General features: G+C 43.6%; 2 protein-coding genes across 2 annotated transcripts in view; one reads left to right on the top strand and one right to left on the bottom strand.

Annotated features, from left to right (window-relative positions):
• The window catches only part of LOC141056285 (trypsin-like), a 390181-nt gene that overhangs the window by 27718 nt on the left and 343564 nt on the right, over positions 1-18899 (bottom strand). The window lies entirely within an intron of this gene.
• Positions 8047-10450, top strand: LOC141056284 (trypsin-like). The gene is made up of 4 exons (XM_073553026.1): positions 8047-8210; positions 8515-8768; positions 9810-9946; positions 10301-10450. The coding sequence occupies exons 1-4, from the start codon at positions 8047-8049 to the stop codon at positions 10448-10450; spliced, it is 705 nt and encodes a 234-aa protein (XP_073409127.1).

Here is an 18899-nt window from a genome sequence, read left to right as displayed (position 1 = left end):
GTTAAAATAAAGAAATAAATATTGAAATAAAAATAAAACCCAAAGTATATATTCACCTTACACCTAATCCCTGAAGCTCTTGTCTCCTGTAAAAAAAAATGAGAAAAAAACACCATACACTCACATTAATGCCTAATCCTCAATGCCCATGTCACCTGGAAAAAAGAAAAAATAATAGACCACCACATGCCTCACCTATCAGCCACAATCCATACTGACCCACAACGATTTGGATCACTTGTAGAGCAGTCACATCAGCTGATGTGACTGCTCTGCCAACAGCCGTTGACACACTGACAGGAGCATGTAATCACTCCTATAGCGTATAGTGCGTGTAGTGCTGAGAAGAGATGAGCGAATATTTCAATGTCGATTCGGATTATGATTGCCAAATTTGCAATATTTGCCAATTTATTTGTTGAATATTTGCCGAACATAGCCAAATGCCATTGAAGTCATTGGGAGGCAAAAAGAAACGTATACACAACACCTTCATATGGGCCCAAAAGCTGCCAAACATGAAAGCAGGTTGAGCAGTTGTATGTGGTGTCAGGGCTCCCAGCACAGCAGGACTACACCGATCCCAAATCCATCTCGCCTTACTTTGACGTTCAGTTGAAAGCTGTAAATGTTGGACCAGACTATGATACCTCATGCATGGCTGATTGCTGCAGTGCCATGCTACAACTTGTACTGTTTGTGGAGTCCCGTATTTGATGTGTTTTGGCAGCTTTTGGGGACGTTAGAACATGTTGTGCATGCTTTTGTTTTTGCCTCCCATTGACTTGAATGGCGTTTGGTTATGTTTGGCGAATATTCAACAAATAAGTTGGCAAACATTGCAAATTCGTGGATCGCAATCCAAACCGAACATTGAAATATTCACTCATCTATACTCAAGATAAGGAGATGTTTTAGAAGTCTAATTTGTTTCGACAAATCTTCCCCAATAATTTAATCTTAACACATTGGGTAGAAGAAAATGTGAGAGAGCACCTCTCTGATCATAAGAGCCTACACTCTGCAGGGGAGTACCCTGCTGTCCATAAAAGTTTACACTCTACAAAGAAGAAAGATGACCTCACTGACTATAAAAGCTAACACTCTATAGAAGAGAGAGAGAGAGAGGACCCCACTGATCATAAAAGCTTGCACTTTACAGGAGACAGACAGAACCCCAGTGACCATAAGAGCTTACATTCTACAGGAGACAGATAGGCACCACTAACCAAAACAGCTTACACTCTACAGAAGAGAAAGAGGACTCCAATAACTATAAGAGCTTATGCTCTACAGGAGAAAGAGGACTTTGCTGATCACAAGAGCTTACACTCTACGGAATTGAAAGAGCAAACCACTAACCATAAGAACTTACAATATATAGGATAGAGAGAGGACCACAGTGACCATAACCGCTTACACGCTACAAAAGAGGAAGAGGACCTCACTAACCATAAAAGCTTACACTCTACAGGAAAGAGAACACCGTGCTGATCGTAAGAGCTTACACTCTATAGACTCGAATGAGAGTCCTGTTAACCTTAAGAACTTACTCTCTACAGAAGAGACAAGTCTCCACTGACAATAAGAGCTGACTCTCTACGGGAGAGAGAGGACCCCACTGACCATAAGAGCTGACACTCTACAGGAGAGAGAAGACTCCATTGAGCCCGTCAGCTGTTATGGAAGTGACCATGGCTGCTGCTTTTGTGTCACCTAGCACAACACATCTTTCTCAATCCACCATAACATCTCCACCTGCACCTCACTCACAGTCCAGCAGTTTGTACTGTTCTCCGTACTCCACCATTTCTCAGCACAGCAGCCAACCCTCGATCCCCCACTTGTGGTCACATGCCAAAGCTAAGGGCTTGCACTTCACCATCTCCAATCTATTGGCCACAGAAATTCTGCCTTTCTGCCTGGTGGATACAGATGGTTTCATAAAGTTGGTGACTGTCGCAGTCCCCTGTTACCAATTGCTTAGTCGTCATTACTTCTCTAAGAAAGCTGTGCCTGCGCTACACCAGCATGGCACCGACAACATCACCCATTCCCTGAAAGCAATCTATGTCTGCCAGGGTGCATTTCAACACTCACATCTGGACAAGCAAACATGAGCAGGGGTGTTACATCACATTGAATTGGCACTGGGTGACTCTGGTGACTGTGGGGGCAGGTGGTCAAGGGGCAACTCCACAAGTCTTTGAATCTCCAAGGTTTGCCGAAAAGCCTCTTTATCTAACAATTTCTTCACTGCTCCTGGCTCCTCCACCTCTGTTATGACCTCCAATTGCTCTCAATCTTTTATTTCACCACTCACTCCTGGATGAGCAAACATGGGCAGGGGCATTACATCTCACTTACTGGGCACTGGGTGACTCTGGTGGCTGTAGGGGCAGGTGGTAAAGGGTGTGCTCCACAAGTTTTTGATCCCCCAAGGCTTGCAGAAAAATCCTCTGTACCTAACAGTTTCTCCACTGCTTATGGCTCCTCCCCTTATTCTGTGGTCTCCAAGTGCCCTCAACTTTTCTCTTAGTCTGACACATGTTCCAACAGTGCAGATAGAATCCCCCCACCTCCGTACTGCACAGCCATGGATCACCGCAATCAGGTAGTTTTCTAATTTATATGCGACGGGGGTCACAGTCACACAGCTCAAGAGTTGTGGACAGCAATCTATCTGGAGTCAGATAAAGCCATGTGCGATAATGGTGCAAACCTAGAGGTAGCACTACACTGGGGCAACCTCACACACATGCCTTGCAAGACTCACGTCCTCAAAAGGATGGAGCAGCAATTTCTCTGCCACTATTCCGGCCTGGATGCACTGCTGAAGAAAGCACAATCGCTGTGTGCTCCCTTCCGACTATTGCACCCAGCAGGTCATCGACTTGCAACGCTACAAGTTCATTTGGCCTACTGGTTAACCATTTGGATTGTGATTTTCCAACTAGGTGGAATTCCACTCTGCACCTCTTGCAATGACAGGGGCAGCAGTGGCGAGCCCTGTTACAGTATGTCTTTTTGCCTAGACTGGGCCAATGCCAATGCAATTCTGACGTGATGCAAATCTCACTTACGGAGTGGGCACAGATGAAGGACTTCTGCACCCTTCTGCACAGTTTGGAACGGCTACTAAAATGATTAGCGCTGATGATGCCATCACCATCATCACTATTCCGGTAATCTACATGCTGGAGCACACTTTGAATAGTCTGTGTGAGGAAGTGGTGGTCCCAGAGGAAGAGGTGGAAGCAATGGAGGGTGCGGAAGGGATAACAGTATCTCACATTTCCTTACTGTCGTCGCACAGGTCGGTGCCATGGGCGGGTTATTTTCTGAGATCGAGAAGGCTGATGGTAGCTGACAAGCTGTTAGTGAAGGTGCAGGAGCCGAGTTCAAATGAAGGAATACAAGGTGATGGACGGACAACAGTCAGGAAATAAAGAGGATAATGATCTTCTCTCTGTTGTTCTTCGTTGGTGAGAGGAGCAGCAACTTTGAGTGTTAGCCCGCCACCAGCACACCATGCACTTGGAATTCATGGACGCGCCCGACACATGAGTGCCTTGTTGCTGCACTATCTTCAATATGGTGCCCGTATTCTTAGGTTTAGAAATAGTGATGACTACTGGGTTGCCACTCTATTAGATCCACTGTACAAGAGTAATTTTATCCAGATGCTTCCTCCCTGGAAATGTGTGCGTGCATGCTAGAGTATATTGGAAAACACTTCTAGACAATCTTAAGAGTGGTTTTCCCCAAGACAGCAGTCAGGCACACAGTCTGCATCCCAGTTGCAGATGTCCAACCCTGGGAACATCAAGGAGTCATCACAATAAAAATAGCAGCAGCAGAAGCAGCAGCAATGTGAATGGGATAAGAAATTTCTGAAAGTCAGTTCAAATAATTTTTTAGCTCAGTCCGTGTACCTGCAGAACAGAGTCTGACATGTTGTGAACGACTGGAGAGGATGGTGCAGGAGTATCTGAAGGTCAAAATCAATGCCATCAAGGGGTGTTTGGACCCTTTTGCATTTTGATTTTCAAAAATGGAACAGTTGCCCGAGTTCGCCTGTCACACCTTGGAGGTTTTGTCATGCCCGGCTGCCAGTGTTCTCTCAGAACGTGTCTTCAGCACTGCTGATAGTGTCCTGACAAATAAGCTTATCTGGCTATCCCCTGAAAGTGTAGACCAAATAACTTTAATCAAAATGAACAAGTCATGTGTAAGATCCCTGCCGGAATCACTGCATGGTTTCCCATCCTCCACCAGATAGTTACACAAACTTACTCACCAATCCAGGTCCAGCTCCATGCCCTATGCTTGCTGGATGCATACTACCTGGCTATATGCTTATGTCGGCTGTTCCTGCTTTTTCTGATACTTACAGACAGTGCATGCATTCCTAATGTGTCCCCAGCCTACTGCTAGGAGGCACTTGGTACTTAATGCACTTCCACCAACGAAAAGGTGCCTGAACAGCATCCTCTTTCAGTCTGTGTGCAACTATTGAGTTGCCAGGTCAGATCCTTTTTCTAATCTTGCCTTTTCCTGTTTCCAGACTTGTACTCTGTTCTGCTGGTGCACAGGCTGGTCTCAAGAATGGGCATCGGTGCAGATGCTTTCCTCCTCTGGATCCCGTAATTCTTAGGAGCAGATTTCTGATGCCCATGAAATACAATGTGTGACCAGCTCTTCAGAATGGGCATGCAGAAGGTTCCCCACAGTCAGTTGGGAGTTTGGAAATATTTGACGCGAAGGGAAACAAGGATGATTGGGGTATCACGCCTCAGGATTGTGCTGTGTGAGATGTTAAACTGAAGGTAGATGAGGAAAAGCTACTTGATGCAGCGCTTGCCATTCACTGGAGCACATGCTCTTTCTGAGCCTTGGCTACCAAAGAAAGGGAGTCGAGTAGGCCGTCCAGTAACAGGTGTTGTAAGTGGTCTTTGGATAGGATGAGATATTACATCATGGATCTCCAATGACTTTTGAATCTCAGTCACAGACTGGGCATAGTAGGTGATGGTGTTGTTTTTAGTGTCATACATTGATCTCGCAAGTTTGCAGTCTGTGCCATCTTTGTAGTGTCTTCTGTGCCTGCTGTTGCTACTGCTGCTGATGTTACAAAATTTTTTTGAAATGTGGAGACATCAAGTTATGTCTGGTGCCTGTGATGGAAGGTGTATCAGAGGCCTATTATACTGTTTCTACTCTGTGGAAATTGATGCCCCTTTAGTGGTGTGTGACAAATATTTTTTGAACTGTGGAGACTGTAAGTTTGGTCTCCATCTGGTGGGTTGCCTGTGTAAGTAGGGCTCACAGACAGGCAGGACTGCACTTAGTTTCACTCAGCTACGTGTGTTACTTTCCTTACATTTATCTACCAATATCTTGAAAGGTTCGCTCATCTCTAGTTGTATACATGTTTGGTTTGGCCTCCTATTGAATCCGAGGTTTTGAGTACGTTCATCGAACCGTTCGTTGAACGTCTAAACGTTCGGCGAATTAAAGAGAATCAAATCTTGAAAGATTCGCTCATATCTAATCACATGTTTGGATACGGGACAATGTGCAATCGGATATCTGCAAACGGATTATTACATCTAGTTAAGGGGCTTTGTGCAATATTGGTATTTTGATAAAGGGCACTAGAAATTTTCAATACTATGTACTATGATTGATACCTGCTAGATATGTAGAGTTTGATTTATTATAGGAGCCATTTTTACAACATGCATACCTAAATATAAGCAGTGTTATTATGTCAGTATTGAAACCTCTCCGTTCTTTTGTCTGCAATAACAAGACAGGTAATTAAACTTGTAGTTATATATAACATTATAGGTTATGAGCACTACATTCTGTGATGGGGCACTGATCATGGGAATTCGTGTGATTGCCATATGTAGAGTCAAGAAGGAGTTGTCCCTCTAATATTAGTCAATCAACATCTGCCTTAGGCTTTTTATGCCTACCTCTAGATCAACATGTTACGCTAAATGGACATACAGTGGGGCAAAAAAGTATTTAGTCAGTCAGCAATAGTGCAAGTTCCACCACTTAAAAAGATGAGAGGCGTCTGTAATTTACATCATAGGTAGACCTCAACTATGGGAGACAAACTGAGAAAAAAAAATCCAGAAAATCACATTGTCTGTTTTTTTTTCATTTTATTTGCATATTATGGTGGAAAATAAGTATTTGGTCAGAAACAAAATTTCATCTCAATACTTTGTGATATATCCTTTGTTGGCAATGACAGAGGTCAAACGTTTTCTGTAAGTCTTCACAAGGTTGCCACACACTGTTGTTGGTATGTTTGCCCATTCCTCCATGCAGATCTCCTCTAAAGCAGTGATGTTTTTGGCTTTTCGCTTGGCAACACGGACTTTCAACTCCCTCCAAAGGTTTTCTATAGGGTTGAGATCTGGAGACTGGCTAGGCCACTCCAGGACCTTGAAATGCTTCTTACGAAGCCACTCCTTCGTTGCCCTGGCGGTGTGCTTTGGATCATTGTCATGTTGAAAGACCCAGCCACGTTTCATATTCAATGCCCTTGCTGATGGAAGGAGGTTTGCACTCAAAATCTCACGATACATGGCCCCATTCATTCTTTCATGTACCCGGATCAGTCGTCCTGGCCCCTTTGCAGAGAAACAGCCCCAAAGCATGATGTTTCCACCACCATGCTTTACAGTAGGTATGGTGTTTGATGGATGCAACTCAGTATTCTTTTTCCTCCAAACACGACAAGTTGTGTTTCTACCAAACAGTTCCAGTTTGGTTTCATCAGACCATAGGACATTCTCCCAAAACTCCTCTGGATCATCCAAATGCTCTCTAGCAAACTTCAGACGGGCCCGGACATGTACAGGCTTAAGCAGTGGGACACGTCTGGCACTGCAGGATCTGAGTCCATGGTGGCGTAGTGTGTTACTTATGGTAGGCCTTGTTACATTGGTCCCAACTCTCTGCAGTTCATTCACTAGGTCCCCCGGCGTGGTTCTGGGATTTTTGCTCACCGTTCTTGTGATCATTCTGACCCCACGGGGTGGGATTTTGCGTGGAGCACCAGATCGAGGGAGATTATCAGTGGTCTTGTATGTCTTCCATTTTCTAATTATTGCTCCCACAGTTGATTTCTTCACTCCAAGCTGGTTGGCTATTGCAGATTCAGTCTTCCCAGCCTGGTGCAGGGCTACAATTTTGTTTCTGGTGTCCTATGACAGCTCTTTGGTCTTCACCATAGTGGAGTTTGGAGTCAGACTGTTTGAGGGTGTGCACAGGTGTCTTTTTATACTGATAACAAGTTTAAACAGGTGCCATTACTACAGGTAATGAGTGGAGGAAAGAGGAGACTCTTAAAGAAGAAGTTACAGGTCTGTGAGAGCCAGAAATCTTGATTGCTTGTTTCTGACCAAATACTTATTTTCCACCATAATATGCAAATAAAATGAAAAAAAAACAGACAATGTGATTTTCTGGATTTTTTTTTCTCAGTTTGTCTCCCATAGTTGAGGTCTACCTATGATGTAAATTACAGACGCCTCTCATCTTTTTAAGTGGTGGAACTTGCACTATTGCTGACTGACTAAATACTTTTTTGCCCCACTGTATGTCTACTTTCAACTATAAATACTATGAAACTATGGTTATAGCTAAATAAACCTTCAGAAGAACATTTCCATATAAATGACCTTCATCCATAGATTACCATGTATATTTTAGGCTATATGAATAATAATTAACTTTCTCTAGGCTGAGGAGGGGTAGAGGGGTGATAATTTTTTGGTATAAATATGTGTGGATTGTGCTAAGTCCATATTCTTTCTGGATCCATCATGAAACTCCTCCTGATCTGTGTGCTCCTCGGAGCAGCCGGTGAGTCCTCTGCTTCCTTCTGAAGACCATTATTCATTCTCCAACATTTTTTTTCTGCATCGATCCTTATGAGGATTTTTCCTGCTTTTGATCATAATGTCAACTATTTAAATATGTTTTATTCATGAGACACCTATGTGAACCTGTTTATTTGTAATGTTCTCAGCTGCTTTTGAAGATGATGACAAGATTGTAGGAGGTTACACCTGCACCAAGAACTCCGTCCCCTGGCAGGTGTCCCTGTATTCCGGCTACCACTTCTGTGGTGGATCCCTGATCAACAACCTGTGGGTGGTCTCCGCTGCTCACTGCTACAAGTCGTAAGTTAATGGAATTTCAACCAAAACTTCATTTTGACCTTTATTATTTACTATTCTTTATTATGAAGTAATTGTGGTATTGACACCACCCCCTTTCATAAAATAACAGTATGAGCAGAGCACGTATAGTGTATATTGTATTAAAGCTATGCCAGGAGATTGGGAGCTGGTCTCTAGGGCAAGGATATGTTCAATGATCTCCGCAGTAAATTAACTGAACTGAATTTTGCAATATAGAAATTCTTAACACACAACATGTTATTTTACATTCTTGGTAATTTTATCTATATATATACTTTTGCAGGAGCTTACAGGTCAGACTGGGAGAGCACAACATCGCTGTCAGTGAAGGTACCGAGCAGTTCATCAACTCTGCCAAAGTCATCAGACATGGAAGCTACAGCTCCTATACCCTGGACAATGACATCATGTTGATCAAGCTGGCGTCTGTTGCCACCCTCAACTCCTACGTCAAGGCTATTGGTTTGCCCAGTGGCTGCCCTTCTGCCGGCACCAGCTGTCTGATCTCCGGATGGGGCAACACCCTCAGCAGTGGAAGTACGTCACAAAATACATAATGTGCTATATGTATTGCTAGTAGTATTGTTTTAAAGGCAAGAAAAATGTGTAGGTGTTAGCGACATATCATAGTTGAAGTTTCCTCAGGGGTGGGGCTTTTGAGTTGAAAGAATCTCAGTAACATTTTTTTCACCCTCAGCAATGGAAGTAAGTCAAGAAATAGAGCACAGAAGTAGTATTGTTATCACAGTAACAGAAGGTGAAATTGTGCAGTAATTACTAATATGTTATAAACTGGAGTTTTCTCAGGAGTGGAGGCTGCTCAGGGGTGGAAGCTGTTCAGGGGTGGAGGTTACTCAGGGGTGGAAGCTGTTCAGGAGTGGAGGCTACTCAGGGGTGGAAGCTGTTCAGGGGTGGAGGCTGCTCAGGGACATACCTTTGAGTGCAATTAAAGGGAATATATCCCAATATTACAATAAATAATTAAAACCAGTTAGTGTAGCATTTTTTCAATCTGTTAATATTCTGCGTTTGTAGGTTTTTTAAACTTTACCTTTTGTAAAATGCTCCAACAAGTGCATTAGAAGGTGCACCATGTACATCAAGATACCTTGCAAATTTTAACTAATTCATTTATTCGTTGACATAAAACATTAAGCGCCTTAACAAAAATTATATTTATATAATTATGTATGTTTCATAATATGTTATATAATCTTTCCACATCTCTTAGAAGTCATTAACTCCTTGTTGGCAGAGCCAATATTGATGTGACGCTAGTCACTATTCACAGATTAGTCGTAAGGCGAGGTAGTGAAGAAGTCTGAGATCTAAATTCCAATAGAGTACGTCATAGACAGAGGGGTGAGACAAAGGCGTAGTCAGAAAACAGTCTGAGGTCAATATTCCTAGAAAGTAGAAGGTATTGTTAGAGGTAGCACCATGCTTTAATAAGGATCTGCAAGAGAACACATGCAAACGCCGTGATGTTTGTTGATTCCACGTTTTTATTTTGATAGAGTTACACATTTTGGGTGTCTACATTCAATATTATAATATTTATTGTTAATTTACTTGTAGCCAACATGCCCAACCTCCTCCAGTGCGTGGATGCCCCCGTCCTGACTGCCGCCCAGTGTAGCAACGCCTATCCAGGAGAAATCACCAGCAACATGATCTGTGTTGGATACTTGGAAGGAGGCAAGGATTCCTGCCAGGTAATGTGGCGTTATAATCTCATACATTTCAGATCTGTGACTCTAGGATGGGAGCCATTACTATAGTTCTATACATTAGATGAACATTGGCTGAATCCACCATTATTGGTCAAACCATTGAAATCTAGTCTGTTTAAAGTATCCCAGTCTGCCCACAATGGCAGATGTCAGGCTCATGGATTGTTATACGTGTCTGATCCTTTATTCCTAGGTGATATAAGATAACACCAAAGGTTTCTGGCAGAGCCTTTTTCTTCTCCTTATTGGTTTCATCTCTTCATATTGATTCATGATATTGACTAACACTGGAGTTCCACGAAAAACCATTTATAATTTGCCTTTCCTTCTTCTCAGGGTGACTCTGGTGGACCCGTGGTCTGCAATGGACAGCTCCAGGGTATTGTCTCCTGGGGATACGGCTGTGCCCAAAGGAACTATCCTGGTGTCTACACCAAGGTCTGCAACTACAACTCCTGGATCTCCAGCACTGTTGCCGCCAACTGAATATTTTCTAACTTCTGATTGTCATCTTCTCTTACTCTGCTACCTTATTGTAATTCACAACATTGTGGCAGTTCACAACCAATAAAAAGATAAAACAAAGTAAAGCTTCAGGTTTTAATCCTTGGAAAGTAGAAAGACATTTCCATTTAGATCATATGAGATTGAGCAGATTCCAATTTTAGTTCATTTTTGATATGCAAATAACCTCTTGAGAAGGAAGATGACATGATCTCTGGTGCCTCTCATTGGATATAGCAATCCTAAAAGTCAATGTCAACCCTTTAACGAGCCCTGCCACTTGACTTAGGGGAAGAATCCAAACCAGAAACTCTATTTTCACATGTTTTGGGGTGTTGCCCATCTTCAGTGCAAAGCACATATCTAATTGGGGCTAGGTGAGAGACTTCTGACTAGTGTTTAAAGGGGGAACATTTTCCTTTGCAGAGAATGCCAAGACAGCTTTTTAGGGAAACATAAAACATATTAATGACTTATTACGTCTTGTATCAAAACATTGGGGAGCATTCCGTTCTATAGTGAGACTGCTCAGTAAAGGGTAGAAATATGATCTGATCATGTGCATCTCAACATTTTATTTTCCTGGGCAGCATCTACCTGGATTTGATTGACAAATATCTGTCTATTAGCTTCCATCCAAAATGTTTAAAGGGATCCATTGTATGTAGTCAGGACATATGACAGCACCGGATCTGTGCAGACAATCACCTAGAATTTGATGAGAGATTTCAAAAATATTCAGGATTGAGAGTCCTCAGTAGTTGATACCTTTTAATGGCTAACTGAAAAGATGGTAACACATTGCAAGCTTTCGAGACTACTCAGGTCTCTTCATCAGGCTAGACTAATACAAAATCTGAAGTCACATATTTATGCACAATACAGCCTAGAAAAAATGCAATAGATAAGACAAGTGACTTGAAGCAGAACTATCAATATGGGAGAGGGAGAAACATAAATATAAACATTGGACCAGTTCATAGATAAGGAGTCCGGATGTTTTATGGTCCTCTGATTGGGGTCTAGTTCTGTGTTGTGATGCCCCCACAAGGTTTTAAAAGGAAATTCCTTAATTGATGTAAAAAGACATAAATCCATGCGACACATTCATTCCAGCACTGAGAGTGTCAAAGGTCGTCATAAATTTGTACTCCCAAACTTGTCTCTCTCTCTGAGAATTGAAGTTACCTTTCAATACCAGTAATTTCATATCCACGGAGCTGTGATCAGGGATACAGAAATGTTTTGCCACAGGTAGATCCATTCTTTTTTCTCTTATTGTGTGACGATGAGCATTCATCCTTGTCCTAAGCTTTTGCCCTGTCTCCCCCACATACAGACCCCCAGTTGGACGTTTAGTACAAATAATTAAGTACACCACATTAGATGTAATGCAGGTGAAAGTACCTGGGATCTTGTAGTCCTGATGTGAGTTGGGGATCTTTATCTTGTCCGTGGTCATTATAAATGGACAGGTTTTACATTTTTTCTGGTTGCAAGGAAAGGTTCCTGTAGCTGTTGGAGAGGACAGGGAGCTTCTGACAATGATGCTTCTTAAATTTGGGGGTTGCCTAAAACACAGCAGTGGGGGGTCTGTAAAAATGGATTTTAATCGGGCATCTTTTTGTAGTAAAGGTTGTAATTTCCGTGCAGCTCCCCTTAGCACCTCCAGATTTGGGTTGTAGGTGACTACTAGAGGCACTCGGTTATTTTCTTCTTTAGCTTTGTAATGTAGCAGGTGATTCCTTGACAATCTGGTGGCTCTTGTAATTTGGTTTTCAATTGTTCTTGGATGGTAACCCTGATTCAAAAAGGTCTTTTTGAGGCGACCAAGGTGTTTGTCTCTATCCATGGGGTTGGAACATATACGATTGTATCTGATGGCTTGGCTATAGATAATAGAGTTCTTTATGTGTTTTGGATGGAAACTGTCCCATTTAAGGTATGTTGGACGGTCGATTGGCTTCTGATACAGGGATGTCTCTATTTCATTGTTTTTAGTTTGATTGTTAAATTGATGGTGGGATGAAATTGATTAAACTGTTCGTGGAATGTCTTTAGCTGTTGCTCAGACTCCGTCCAAATGATTAAAATATCATCAATGAAGCGTTAGTAGGCCAGGGGCCTGAAGGGGCATGAGGACAAAAAGTCGCTTTCAAGCTTGGCCATGAAAATATTTGCATACTGTGGAGCCATTTTACTTCCCATAGCTGTGCCAGTCTCCTGTAGATAGATCCTGTTGTCAAATTCAAAGTAATTGTGGGTGAGGATGAATTTTATAAGTTTCACCACAGCATCAGCATCAGTCCCTGTGTTTTCCATGAAGAATTTGCAGGCATTTAAACCATCTTGGTGTGGGATATTAGAGTACAAAGATTCCACATCCATGGTGGCCAGGATGGTTCCTTCTGGTAGAGGACCTATTGCTGCTAGTTTATTCAATAGGTCAGTTGTGTCCTGAATGTAGCTGGATGTATCCTTCACCAGTGGTTAAGAATACCCTCTACCCATCCAGATACCTGCTCAGTGAGGGTGCCCACACATGAAATAATTGGTCTTCCTGGATTTCCAGATTTGTGGATTTTGGGAAGCATGTAGAATGTCCCTATTCTTGGAGTCTCTGGTATCAGGTCATCGCCAGCTCTTATGGACTGGTCAGGCAGACAAGAAACCAACTTGTTTAGTTCCTTGTAATAGTCCTGTGTAGGATCCGACTCCAATTTTCTATAGTAGCGTGTCTCCATAAGTTGCCTGTTTGCTTCCTTCATGTAGTCGGACGTATTCATCATGACTATTGCACCTCCCTTGTCAGCAGGTTTAATGATGATTTCTTTGTTGGCTTTTAAAGACTGCATGGCCTTTCTTTCCTGGGCACTGATGTTGGATGCTTGTCTCCTGTTAGTGTCTATGATTGTGGATTTTATCAAATGTCTGAAGGAGTCAATATATTTATCCAAATGAGGGTTGCGTCCAGGTAGGGGTGTCCAGTCTGACCTTTTCCTAGTTGTTACGATCCCTTTTCCTTCGGTCTGAGTGTTTTCTGAATCTTCTGTATCACTGAAATATTCCCTCAGGCGCAGTCTCTTGAAATACTGTTCCATATCACTGCAGAGTTCAGTTTTATCTAGGGCCTTAGTGGGACAAAATGAGAGTCCTCTAGAAAGCATGGCCAGATCCACTTTGTTGGGTTTATAATCTGAGAGATTGATGACACAGTTAGATGCTTTTGTGTCTGGAATGGAGTGGTTGTCCAAGTTGTCAGGTTTAGGATTTGTTTTGTATCTGTTTGTATAGAGTCCTGAATGGTGACGCAGTCTGTGTAGTTTCTTTTCCTTGTTATGAACCAGAAAGGTCCGTAGTTTGTTGTAGTATTGTTCTGTATCCCTGATCACAGCAATGTGGATATGAAATTACTGGTTTTGAAAGGTAACTTCAATTCTCAGAGAGAGAGACGAGTTTGGGAGTACAAATTTATGATGACCTTTGACACTCTCAGTGCTGGAATGAATGTGTCGCATGGATTTATGTCTTTTTACATCAATTAAGGAATTTCCTTTTAAAACCTTGTGGGGGCATCACAACACAGAACTAGACCCCAATCAGAGGACCATAAAACATCCGGACTCCTTATCTATGAACTGGTCCAATGTTTATATTTATGTTTCTCCATCTCCCATATTGATAGTTCTGCTTCACGTCACTTGTCTTATCTATTGCATTATTTCTAGGCTGTATTGTGCATAAATATGTGACTTCAGATTTTGTATTAGTCTAGCCTGATGAAGTGACCTGAGTAGTCTCGAAAGCTTGTAATGTGTTACCATCTTTTCAGTTAGCCATTAAAAGGTATCAGCTACTGAGGACTCTCAATCCTGAATATTTTTCTATCTACTGGCTAACACGGTACAAAGATATACATCTTTCCTGTATGAGAGATTTCAGAAACTGGAGTAAAGCTAGACTTGATTACATGTAGAGCATGCAAAATATGTGTACATCCACTTTTAATAACATCATATAACATCATAGTCTTTGTAGTAAATTAGTCCTTACACACACTGGACTCATCCTATAAAAGATAGACCTCAGTTATTGGCTCTAAAGTCACCTCTAAATGGGGTTATCAACTACTGGACCTTTGGGACCTATTATTTTTTCAGTATGTACGAATTTCAGCATATCAGGATCGATATGCAAAGTTTTGTGGTTGTGCAGACGTGACGAAACCAAAAAGAAGTACCGTATATATTTTAATGATATCAACATAGAAATGGTATGGCAAATACGCTGACATAGGGAAATGGTCACATAACGGGTGGTAAGTTTGTGGGCCAATAGCCTGGAAATCATATTGGGGTGACCTTCAGCAGCCGGAAGCATTTGCTATTCCAGGATTGCCACACATGCCGACATTGTTATTACATTGAATGGAGTTGATGGATTACGTCACTGGTTTGGGGGTCCGAACTGGAAATGGTATGTGTCTGAGTGTCTGACAACTACCACACTATATTTAATTAGCCCTGATCCTTGCTTGACTCTGCAGAATAGGACATAGAGTGGAGGGATCGACATGTCTTACTAGCACTTAGCACTTTATTCTACTAATACAAGCTAGTCCCCTGATGAGTTTGCGTGGATGAAACGCGTTGGGACACAACTACAATTAAGAGTGTAGGGCCTTTTAGCCTAGGGGTAACTGTGGACTGCCCTTGTCTGGGCGGGAGTATTGGGATTAGCTTACAACTAGCCCCATAGGGACTGACAGGTTTATTGTCCATTCCTTCTTTCCTCTGGAGGATGCAACCTGGAAGAAAGACATACTCCCCTGTGAAGGTATACCACTGGACTGGTGACAATGTAGGGAAGTGGACAGACCTATGGACCTGTCTTCAGCAGGAAGGTGAATGCAAGATGTACCGTAAATGTACTTGACGCAGACTGGTGTATATATGTCGGGAGACAGCTAGAAAAAGGGAAACGATGGTAAAGGACTGGGTTTTGGCCACTAGGGGGAGATAAAGAACAGCAGAAAAAGGAGACAGTGCAGTACTAAAGTTTGGCCACAAGATGGAGGCAGGGAGCTGTGAGAAAGGGGCTTAACAGCAGCTTAAGGCTAGGAAACCGCATAGTCATGGTGGGCGGAGTTACAGGGACTCGAGAGGGAAATTCCCAGCGAGGGGATTAAATAGGGAGAGAGAGTTCCAGAATGGAGCCAGTCAAGGAGGAGGAGTTCAGCAGAGAAGGAGACTGAAGGAGGAAGAGACTGAGAGAGGAAGAACTCCAGGAAGGACTGGAAGGAGAAACAGTCAGGGGGGTGGCCCTGACAAGAGAGCCGCAGGACAGAGGAAGCCCGGGGGTACCAGACGGACGGACTCGGACAGGTGAATCACTGTGCTGGTAGGCCTAGGGCAGCCACAGCGAAAGAGCCGTGAGGGATGTCAATTTGAGGAAAGAGAAGGAAGTGAAAGGTACCCGGGCCTGTGTGTACGGAAGCTGTCGTGCTGCTGTGGTCGTCGGGAGGACGGCAAATAAAGAAGACCTGTTGAACGTACATTGGTTTCTGTCTCTAGTCTGTTCGCGGCGAAAAAGAGACCACTCCCCAGTCGAAGCACGTACCTAGGCTACAACAATGTTCCAAATTATATATTTTCCCACATGACTGTGATTTTATGTTCTTGAGAACTGTTATCCTTAAAATCGACCCATTGTCTTTATTTGCCTCTAGAGGTGAGTATGGATCTAGTTCCACTGTCCAAACAGGATGAAAGGAATGGTCCTATACCTCTAACCTGTCTATTGTGACATGTTGTTATTTCTTTTGATCCAGAGGGTCTGACACCCTTTTTCCTGTAGAGTTGTATATAGGATTCAGTTTCACTCCCCAAACAGCCTCTATTTTTTGACTATATCTATCTGTCTCATGCACTCATGCGCATTCAAGATAGCTTTTTCATGATTGGGTGACTTTTATTTGAGCTGTATTTTGTTCAACACTTCACACCCCATGACAGTGGTCCTTTGTAATATTTGATTAGGTTTCTCTTACTGCAGGAGAAACTAGAGTTTCTCCCTGACTGAAGGTCCCACGCCCTTATTTTAGAGGTGGCATGTTTCTGATTTTCTTATATTGATTACATTAAAATGTATGTTTTAATGCACAATTCTCATCATCTGCTGTATATCCCTCTGGCAAATAACAGTAGTGGCTTTGTAGAAAGTAAAGTGGAGATGATCAAACACTTATCACTGAGGAGCCCCAAAGCAAACCTGAAAAGTTAGGTTGGAACGTTCCCATATCTCTGTAGTAAGCTCCGTTCTGTTCCCATATCTCTATAGTAAGCTCTGTTCTGCTCCCATATCTCTGGAGTAAGCTCCGTTCTGTTCCCATATCTCTATAGTAAGCTCTGTTCTGCTCCCATATCTCTGGAGTAAGCTCCGTTCTGTTCCCATATCTCTGTAGTAAGCTTGGTTCTGCTCCCATATCTCTGTAGTAAGCTTGGTTCTGCTCCCATATCTCTGTAGTAAGCTCTGTTCTGCTCCCATATCTCTGTAGTAAGCTCGGTTCTGCTACCATATCTCTGTAGTAAGCTCGGTTCTGCCCCATATCTCTGTAGTAAGTTCAGTTCTGCTCCTATATCTCTCTAGTAAGGTTGGTTCATCTATGTACAAGCCTGTTTTTAAAGCCTGTTATCTCTGCTGCTTTAATGAAGTAGCCAGAGATAAGTTGGGCAAAGGTGGGCAACTGCAACTAGGGCCACTGCCTTGTGATTATCCCCCAGGCTGAAAAGTGCCAGCCAGCCCCTGTGACATGGCTCCCGAAACCATCACTGATTGTGGAAACTTCACACTAGAACTCAAGCATCTTGGATTGTGGCCTCTCCACTCTACCTCCAGACTCTGGGACCTTGATTTAAAAATTAAATGCAAAATTTACTTTCATCTGAGAAAGGTAAGACGCTTCTGGTGTTGTCTATTGGTCATGAGTGGCTGACACAAGGAATGCGACACTTGTGGCCCATGTCCTGGATACGTCTGTGTGTGGCGGCTCTTGAAGCAATGACTCCAGCAGCAGTCCACTCCTTTTCAATCTCCCCCAAAGATTTGAATGGCCTTTTCTAAACAATCCTTTCCAGGCTGCTGTTATCCCGGTGGCTTGTGCATCTTTTTCTACCACACTTTTTCCTTCCACTTCACTTTCCATTAATATCCTTGGATACAGCACTCTGTGAACAGCCGACTTCTTTAGCAATGACCTTTTGTGGCTTCCCCTCCTTGTGGATTGTGTCAGTGATGGCCTGCTGCACATCTGTCAGGTCAGCAGTCTTCCACATGATTGTGGAGCTACTGAAACAACTAAGGGACCTTTAACCTTTAACAGAAGATGAACAGATTCGTAGATGATAATGTATCATAACTAGTGTTGAGCGATACCATCCGATATAGAGAAATATCGGATCGATTGGATCGGCCCAATACACAAAAAGTATCGGGTATCGCCGATTCCGATACCGGAAGTCCCATTCAAGTCAATGGGACAGAAATATCGGAATTAAAAAAAACCCTTTCTTTCCTTGCACATCCAGTTCGGGAAGGAGGAAGAGTGTGGGCGGTGTGTGGGCGGACACTGTGCGTGTCTGTGTGTGCGGGCAGGGACTGTGCGGGCCTGCCTGGGGTCTCTACGGGCCTGCCGGGGGCCGGTGCCAGCTGTCGGGGGTCTGTACGGGCCTGCCAGGGGCCTGTGCCGGCTGTCGGGGGTCTGTATGGGCCTGCCGGGGGCCTGTGCCGGCTGTCGGGGGTGTGTACGGGCCTGCCGGGGGCCTGTGTCGCCTGCCGGGGGTCTCTACGGGCCTGCCGAGGGCCTGTGCCGGCTGTCGGGGGTCTGTACGGGCCTGCCTGGGGCCTGTGCCGGCTGTCGGGAGTCTGTACGGGCCTGCCGGGGGCCTGTGCCGGCTGTTGGGGGTCTGTACGGGCCTGCCGGGGGCCTGCGCCAGCTGCCGGGGGTCTGTACGGGCCTGCCGGGGGCCTGTGCCGGCTGCCGGGGATCTTTACGGGCCTGCCGGGGGCCTGTGCCGGCTGTCGGGGGTCTGTGCGGGCCTGCTGGGGGTCTGTGCGGGCTGCCAGGGGGTCTGTGCGGGCCTGCTGGGGGTCTTGTGTGTGTGCAAGCATCGTCCGATGGGACTACAAGTCCCATCGGGCGATGCCTGCTACACTGACAGTGATTGACACATTAGCCAATGATGGGACAGTAGTAGTCCCATCATCCGGCTAATGTGTTGAATGTAAAAAAACAAACAAAAAAAAACATACATACTACATACATACTACATACATACATACTACATATATACTACATTCATACAGCATACATACATACATACTACATATATACTACATTCATACAACATACATACATACTACATACATACTA

Source organism: Dendrobates tinctorius, unplaced genomic scaffold, assembly GCF_039654945.1.
Source record: "Dendrobates tinctorius isolate UK_male_01 unplaced genomic scaffold, ASM3965494v1 ptg000196l, whole genome shotgun sequence".
In the NCBI taxonomy this organism is placed as follows: Eukaryota; Metazoa; Chordata; class Amphibia; order Anura; family Dendrobatidae; genus Dendrobates; species Dendrobates tinctorius.
Note: the sequence above shows the minus strand (reverse complement) of the source record. Positions and strands in the feature narration are given on the sequence as shown.